The 8,996-nt window shown below is 41.2% G+C and overlaps 1 protein-coding gene across 7 annotated transcripts in view; it reads right to left on the reverse strand.

Annotated features, from left to right (window-relative positions):
* Window positions 1-8,468, reverse strand: part of EHBP1 (EH domain binding protein 1) — a 352,471-nt gene extending 344,003 nt beyond the window's left edge. For 3 of the 7 annotated variants that reach the window (XM_010369129.2, XM_030921087.1, XM_030921088.1), the window contains exons 1-2: window positions 8,078-8,268; window positions 6,839-7,234 (exon numbers count right to left, since the gene is read on the reverse strand). In XM_010369129.2, the coding sequence (XP_010367431.1) occupies window positions 6,839-6,942 (104 nt within the window). In that variant the 5' untranslated portion in view covers window positions 6,943-7,234; window positions 8,078-8,268. The other 4 variants (XM_030921089.1, XM_010369131.2, XM_030921086.1 and 1 more) reach the window with 3 other exon arrangements.
* Window positions 8,469-8,996: the final 528 nt, after the last annotated feature.

The following is an 8,996-nucleotide window of genomic DNA, read 5'->3' on the forward strand; positions in this document are numbered from 1 at the left end:
ATCCTCCCACCTCGGCCCCTCCCAAAGTGTGAAGACTTACAGAAAAAGTTTGTTCTGTTTTTTTAGAGAACAAAAGAGCCAGTTTGGATCAGGCCAGAGTTTGCCAATTCTTGATCTAGAGGCACATTTTGAGTCATGTGTAGACATAATCATGATGTAAGCACAGCAATATCTAATTATGGCATTAAGTGGCTCCACTATATTCCTTAAAGAGTCCACCACAATTGAATTTTGTAAAACTGCTCTTCACATAGAATAAAGACTTAAAATCTGGATAAAACACAATACGTAACAATTACAATTTTTTTAAAAATCAGTTCATAAGATACCATCATGAAATTACAAATAAGTAACACATCAATTTAGTATTTGCTAAAATCATATGCCTTTGACAACTTACAATATAGAAAAGAAGACTGTGCTGTTTTGTTTCAAGGAGTAAGATGTTCAAGATTCACATAACTTGCAACATAGAAAGTATTACAAATTAACCTCTCTAGAAGCAAGCCTAGAAATTAGGGAACAATACCTTTCTTACCTTACCTCTCCCTTTTGCAGTCTTCTAACCTTCTGCTCCATCTCTCCCCTCATACATTAAAGATTTTAGCACCAGGCCAGGTGCCGTGGCTCACACCTGTAATCCCAGCGCTTTGGGAGGCTGAGGTGGGCAGATCATTTGAGGACAGGAGCTTGAGACCAGCCTGGCCAACATAGCAAAACCCTGTCTCTACTAAAAATACAAAAAAACTAGCCAGACATGGTGGTACATGCTGGTAATCCCAGCTAGCTGGGAGGCTGAGGCATGAGAATCACTTGAACCCAGGAGGCAGAGGTTGCAATGAGCCACTGCACTCCACCCTGGGCAACAGAGTGTGACTCTGTCTCAAAAAATAATAATAATAGTAAGTTTAGCACCTAACTCCCTGTCTTAAATGTTTCTCCTTCCATTATTCTTGGCAACTACAAGAGCCACACAAATAATCTGCCTGCACATTGGCCTCTAAATTCCTTGACAACCCTCCTGATACCCAAAAATCTTTTACTCCATTTCACCTCAGTCACCAACTGTCATGGTCATATACTAATAGCTATAGTCTCTAACAAGGAATAGGAATAGCTGGAAGGTGCAAAAGATCATCTACTCAAACACAGCAAGAAATTCTACTTAAATTTATTTATTTTAAATGTATTTATTTTATTAAAGGAAATTAAAGTATACTCATATTTCATGTATGCAGTATATTAAAAATATTGGGATATATGCTCATTTTTGTAACAGATATGCACATGTGATCCAAGGACACCACCAGTATCTTGTCATTAACATTAACCACATCCAAAATCAAGCATCTCATACTCCTCCACCTCCCATCTTTCCAGCTCCCAACCCCAACAATTCTTCAACCTCTTTAAAATCTTTCAATCATTATCCTTTTCACGTTTTCACTGACTATCCCATCTTTCACATACTTACTTTCCTTATCCAGCTTATATTCCATGGTTCATCACTAAAACCCCTCCTGCACATTTGCTCTCAGTTTCCCTGTCTCTCTTCCCCTCAGTTATACATTCCTGACCAAATCCAATCCTGGTCAAATCCAACTCTACCTATTCTATGCCTGCACCCAAGCACTGAACATAGTTGGATTAAAACATTGCTGGTTGCATTCACTTAAAATTTATAATCACAAAGTTAAAAAGGTCATCACTACTACCCAGCAATACCCCTACATTTCCCTAGTGAATTCATTCGCACTTTGACAACTTCTTACCTCATCTCCTCAGTCCTTCAACAACTCTGTCACCTCCCTCCCAGCAGATGATTTCTTATATTATTTCCCTGAGAAAACAGAATATCCACATCCTCCCCAACCAAATCTACCAACCTATCTGCTTCTCTACCCATGTATCCTGCTTCTCCCCTTGTAACAATGAATGGTGCCAGCTTCTACCTAAGTTCAACCTTTCCACTTGGGTTCTGGATCCTTTTCTCTTTCTCTCACTCAAAGACTTTTTTCTCCTAAGGTTACCTCCTCTCCCACCACATCATCCATTTTTCCTTCTCTACCAATCATTTCCATCAGCATTTACACATGTTGCAGTATCTGCCAAGCAAAAAATATACCTTGAACCCTTGTCTCTCTCCAGGTATTACCTAGTTCTCTGGTTTGTAGCAAAATACTCCAAGAAAATCATCTGTACTCACTGTAACCACTTCCTTTCCTATAAGCCAACTTAATCAAGCCTTCATCTCCACCACTCCATTGAACCGTTCCTCAAAATCATCAGTTCTTTCCACCTTGCCAAATCCAATGGTCACCTTGCTCAGCCTCTCAACAGTATTTGACACAGCCAAATGCTCCCTTAATACACTTTTTGCACTTGGTTTCTTAGAAAACACGCTCTTCTAATTTTCCTATCTCACTATTGCTTGTTTCCTGTCTCCTTTGTTGGCTCCTCCTCTCCTTCCTCATCTCTATATGCTGAAGTGCCTCAAGGCTCAGTCCTCAATCCTCTTCTCAATCTGTATTAATGCATAGGAAATTTCCTATAGCCCCATGGTTATAAATACTACTTACAAACTAAGATGATCCAGCCTCTTCTCTCCCCTGAGTTTGAGACTCTTATAATTAGCTGCTTAATTAAGATCTCCATCTGGATGTATCAAACGAAAAGCAAACAGAATTCTTGATTTCTCCCTCACACCAAACCTTTTCCTTCCCAAGTGTTCACCTATCCCTTCAATTAATATTACATTCACCTGGTTGCTCAGGTCAAAAACCTGTAGTCATTATTGATTGTCTCTTACTTTACATCATATCTAATCCATCAGTAAGTCCTGTTAACTACATCTTTAAAAAATTTACTATCCAGCTACATGGGTACACAAAATTGTCAAAACTCACTGAACTGTACACTTAAAATGGATGCATTTTACTATATGCAAAAGTGTAAATTACACCTCAATAAAGTGTGGTGGTGCTGAGTGTGTGTAAGGGTATACGTGTGTTACCTACCTACATCTGACCATTTCTCACCACCTACTACTCTGTTGTTTGAATTACTGCAGTAGCCTACTAGCTGGTATCCCTGCTTCCACTTTTACTCATGACAGTCCATATCCCACAAAACACACCAAGTTTGTTTCTAATTAATGCTTTTTTCTGTTCTTTGTAAAATTTATTTCAAAAGTAGATTATTTACATCAAGGCTCATGTATCTCTGTATCACTCCATGGTCAACAGAGAAATGTTTGCTTAAGTATTTCTGAAATTAATACTTCTTAATGTAATTTGGTTTTCATAAATTCAAATTAACACTTAAAGTGCATGTAGTCTTCTAATGTCTAATTGGAAACTAAGCTGGGATCAGTTACACATAGCCTGGAACATCAGATTAAAGAGTTTATATTTTATCTAACAGGCCAGTGTCACAAACTTAAACACTAAGAAAAGCTACTTTTTTTACTTTTCAAATCCTGAGGTCACAAGGTTGGCAAAGATGTGTGAAACAATGAACAAAATGAAGAGTTACTTTCAGGGATATATATTCACCTTTTTGTACCTCTAGAGTTTTGAACCATGTGATTATACGGCCTATTTAAAATATAAATTATAATTAAAATTATATTTTAAAATAAGGGAAAGGAATTCTTATATGACATAGAAAAATAAGAAACTAAAATAAATACATGACTTTTTAGGAAAAATTTATGGCACTTTGAATATTTTTAGTCCTCCCACCACAACTAAGAATTAGATGGAAGAAATATAAATACAAAGATAAAATATATTCATATATACACATGCAAAATATAATACATATTCATACATAATGATTCATGTCATATATTAGAGAGCTTTTAGCAGAATTTAATTTGCAACCTAGTTAAATTATCATCATAACCCCAACTTGCCAACTTTCATACAGTTTCCTTAAACACCTGTAAAGCCTTTAAGAACTCATATAGTAAAGATTTCTCTCAGAAATCTAAAAGCCTACAGATGATAAAAGAACAGAACAGAAAGTAAACTAACAGAGAAATGACAGTATAGTCTCTTTCAAACTCATCTCCAGAGGCCAGTCTTACACTTGCCAACAGCTACATCATTTAATAATTAAATGACATAGGGACAACAATAAGAGTAGGGGGTATAAACCCCTATCATCTCTAAATTTGCTACAGCCCCTTCATGTAGCTATCAAGGAATGATGACAAATAGGACCTCCATGGTATACTGTCCTTCTCTCAAATGAAAAAAAAAAGACATTCTCGTTTTTGTTCCTGATCTAAGTTCTAGTGGTTCTAGAACTAGTATAAATAATTCTACTATTAAGTTCTAGATGTAAGTTATAGTACCACTAGACAATACAAGAAGTATTAGGGGGTACTTAATACCCCCAATACTTCCAGGAGAACATCCGGATGCTTCTGGTATTAAGTCCAAATCCTATCGTAAGACCTGATTTAATAGGGACACCATAATGGCCATCCCTAAAAGTAATCAAGCCATTTATTCAACTGTAATCAAGCTAAATTTTCACTGTAGCTTTTGCCTTTAGACACATTAGCAATAACTTAAAATGTTATTTAAAAATTAATAACTTGAAAGCTCAAGGGAAATAAAATTCCAGGAAGGCTGCAAACTGTGAGGAAGAAACTGATTTTCTAACTGAGGAATCACATGATAATGTTCTATTTCCCTTAAGGAAAAGATTAAAATTTAACCATCTTAAAGTTGATGCTCCCAGTATACTGCCAAGTTAAGAAACACCTGCAATCAGGACCTTCTCCAACTTGGATAAGTACACCCAAATTTCCAACACAAAAGCTTGGATGTCAGTCTAGACCTTTTCTTCTCCCTCATCCCCATCTTGCTCAAATCCCCAATTGAAATGACCACCAAATCCTACCCACTTTGTGTTCTGAGTGTTCCTCCAGTTAATTCTCTCCATTCCTTTGCCACTACCTAGTCCTAACCTTTTGTCTCCCCTTATTTATTAAAATAGCTACCCTAATATTGCTACTTCCAGTCATCCTTTAACTATGATCCTCAGTCTACATTGTAGTCCTGGTGATTTTCCTAATGGCAAACCTAATGTCTCTTCTCAAAATCTTTCACTATGTTCCTATCACCTACAGAATAATACCCAAATCATTTATTAACAGCACATAACTTTACATGCTTTCAGTCCTGCCTGACTCTCAAACCTCACATCTCACTGCATGCCCGCCAATCCTACACTTTAAACCCCATTTATATCAAACTATAATACTTGAATTTCCAGCACATCCCATGCTAGGTAAGCCTCCAGGCTTCTGCATAGGTTGTTGCTTCAGTCCAGAATGTCTTTCACTTCTTCCCCCTTGACTTCCTGGACAACAACTATGAATCTTTCAAAACTCAGCTCAGCTACTAGGAAGCCATCCCAACAACTCATCCTCTACCCTTAAAGGATTGACTGTTTTTCCCTCTGCTACCTCTGTACATCATAATGGCATCTATTAGGCACTATGTCCCTGACACTGTTCCAAGCATTTTACATGTATTAACTCATTTAATCTTCACAATTACCCTCCCTATGAAGTGGCACCATTATGACCTTTATGGCTATGGAAACTTGAATCACAGAGAAGTTAAATAATCTGTCCTCAAAGATACTCAACTGGATGAAGACAGATTAAAATCCTTATGTCATACATATTTATACTACTGCATCTCTCACAGTGAATTTATTCATGTGACTCTTACACTGAACTGTACACTCCTTGAGGACAGGGATTATGTCATATTCTACTCTAAATCCACAGTACCTGGTATAAAGTAGGTAACGAGTGCATGCATTTCTCAAACTGATTTTAAAATAATATTCCTAACAAGTTGAAGAGAAAAGCATTCAGAAACTAGTTCCAAATAAATATTCAAATATGCTATAAGAGTTCTAGAATAGAGCAAGCTATGTTTTTAATCTAATAAAAAGGATGTTAAAAAGAAAGGTTATTACAGACCTGAATTACAGTCCTTGTGGACAAAGAAATGGGCTTATTTTGCAATTAAGTCCATTACTGCATAATCACTGCAGTAAATCAAGGCCCAAACGACCATTTGCTTAAAATTAACTTTTTTATCTCACTAAATAAAAAAATTTTGTTGTTTATCATTCAGGGCAATGGAAAGAAAGCCCTATATTTACTCTTCTCAAGTGGAAAGAAGCCAATCACAGACCAGCACTACTAATTGCTTCCTTTAATCTGGCCAAGAAATGTATCCCATTAGGCAATTAAAATAAAATACAGTTGCCTGAGTAAGCATTTAACAAAAGAATTTCTAAGGTTTTGTGGATGGCATTCCATTAATCAAATAATGAAAAATTCTTTATCCTAAGCAAGGAAAAATGAAAAAACAAGAAAAAAATAGATTACCATCACCCCACAAGAATATAGACTTCTATATTAAAACTCAATTCAGTCATATGCCTATGTTATATTAAAGCATATGCATACATGCTCACAATATTTCAGTAGCCATTCTTTGTCTTCTTAAAATTACAAAAATCAAAGTTATTTTAACACTAATGATGAATAACCTCAAAACCAAATGTACTGTATTTAGTGTGCTCTCACAGTTACAGTCCTCTGAGCCATACTGAAGCGCAGTAATTAAAATCCACAGGGATGATACTAGCTGCAACTGTGCACAGCACAGTACTTGTTAAGAGTTATCTGCACCCCACCCAGCTTCTACACACTAGTGCACCATAGAAAGGTAAATAAACTATCAGAAGACCCAGAGTTTAGGCCACAGCACAGCAAACTCTACCTCCACGTACATCTTACCATTTCTTCGTACACTCAACCATCAGTTCCTGGTAGGAGGCCACAAACTGGAACTTGGATGCATGTTTTCCCACACGCTGCAGTCTCTTCCAAACTGAAGCCATGATGATCAGTCAAGACACCGGAGCAGTTCTGGGTTAGCAATACAGCAGCTTTAATAATGCAGAGGGTCCAAAGCAAAGGAACTTTGCATGTATGTCTTTTAAAAACTCAACTACAACTCGAAAAGATGCTTGGGGTCCATAAGTCTTCTCCCTGTTTCACAGGGTAAATTCCATCTTAGATGAATGGCCCAGTCAAGAACACTATGATATACGTGACAGGATGAGTGGGAGGGGGTTCCCTCATGGAGACATCACCATGCCACCTCAGGGGCTATATGTGTATTCTGGAGGACTGAAAAGCAAAACAAAGACAAAAAGAGAAAGAATATGAGGAAAGAATCATTAGAAGTGACTAACCACCCATGTTAAATAACGCTGCAAAAGACCATCCCAGTTCTCTGCTTGTCTTTTAAACAATGAAACAAAACACCGACCTCAAAAGCCAGGTACATCAAGGATGCAAGACACCAAGGAAGAAATTACAATTCACACCGAAGACGTGGAGCGACACATCAGGTAGTCAGCATCAACAACAATCCAGAGAGATGGTAACTCGGGGCCCTACCTCCCCCTGTTAGCATCACAGAAGGGCGAGCAGAGCGGGAAAGTCTAGGGATGCTGTTTAATGTCCACCGCCAGTCAGAGGGAGGAGTGGAGTATTTTTAATAAACTTTATTTTTCAGCCGATAATTAATAGCCTCAAGTCCGACAATATGTGCTTAGAATAAATTAGGGAGCCAGGAGGAATGCTGTTTTTCAGTCGGAGGGAGGAAATGGATGGGAAACGAGGAGTGGAGGGAAATCTCCAGGCAGAGAGAGGGCAATGTCCCGGCTCCAGGCCACTTGGGCTCCTTCGCTGCCAACCAGAGGGAAATGGAAACTCCTGCCTGGGCGTGAAGCAATGACCAGCGGGGCAAGTGGACTGTGCAGGGTGCGGTGCCTCCCTCCCCCATCCTCAGGGGAACAGTCCGCCAGAGCCCAGTCTCCTCACGCACAGAGCTCAGACCCCTGCCCCCCAGCGGAGGCAGGCGGTGGCTCGTCCGCGGTCCCTGTCACCCAGGCGATACCAGAAGACCCCAGCCCGGACCCCAAGCCCTGAGCCCGCCGCTCGTCCACTCCTGCCCCCTCCTCACACCTCTAATCCCGCTGTCGGGTTGAGTCTGGCCCCGTTCCCTTCTCAGAGGCGCTCCTCCGTCGCTGCCGCAGCAGCAGCCGCCGCCGCCGCCACCGAGTCCTCCATCCCCGCCGGAGCCACATGGAACAGCCAAGCCAGCCACGGCGCTCGCGGGAGCCGGGATCTGCAGCCCCTCAGGCGGACGGCGCCCCTCACGCCCGCCCCCTCCCTGACGGATCGCCCCGCGACCGTCCCCCACCCTATCAAACCCTGCCAGAGCCGCCGCTCAGCGCCCAGCACCCCCTCCCCCGCCTTCCTCCTCTGCCACCATCATCATTACCTCCCCCGCCGCACCTCTCACACTAACCCTACCCACCGCAGCTGAACCTCCACCGCCCCGCCGCCATTGGCCGGGTCCCGCGCGTGCCCCGCCCACCTCGGCGGCCGGGTCTTAGAGCGGCTGGGGAGCCTGATTGGTAGAACTGCCTGCCCATCAAAGGGGCTCCACCTTCCCCTTGCTTGGGAGGTGGTTTTTCTCCAAGCCGGAATGCGACGCACAGGCAACCTTTTTGTAAAAAAAAAAAGGAACCGACTAAGGACGATCCCGCCCGTTCTTCTGATTGGCTTCGAGAAGGAAGCGATAGGCGGGAGGAATAGGGAGTGTTTATAGTGAACTGGAAGGTGATTGTAGAAGGTGGCTGTCCGTCAAAGGCGCCGCCGGTGCCGGGCTGGGTTTCTGGACCCTAAGGGTGATTGCAAACCTGGAGACTGGCTTCGCTGCAGCTGTGGGCAGTGCGGCTGCCTGTGGGTTTCTGTCGTGTTCTCATCTCCGCGAGGACCTGGGCGCGCCCTCTCCTCCGCCACTGGCAACTAGGGTTTTTGCGCATACAGTCTTTATTTTACCAATTCCTCCTGGGATCTTACCTGACAACCTGAAGTA

This window comes from Rhinopithecus roxellana, chromosome 17 (genome assembly GCF_007565055.1).
Source record: "Rhinopithecus roxellana isolate Shanxi Qingling chromosome 17, ASM756505v1, whole genome shotgun sequence".
NCBI classification, from domain to species: Eukaryota; Metazoa; Chordata; class Mammalia; order Primates; family Cercopithecidae; genus Rhinopithecus; species Rhinopithecus roxellana.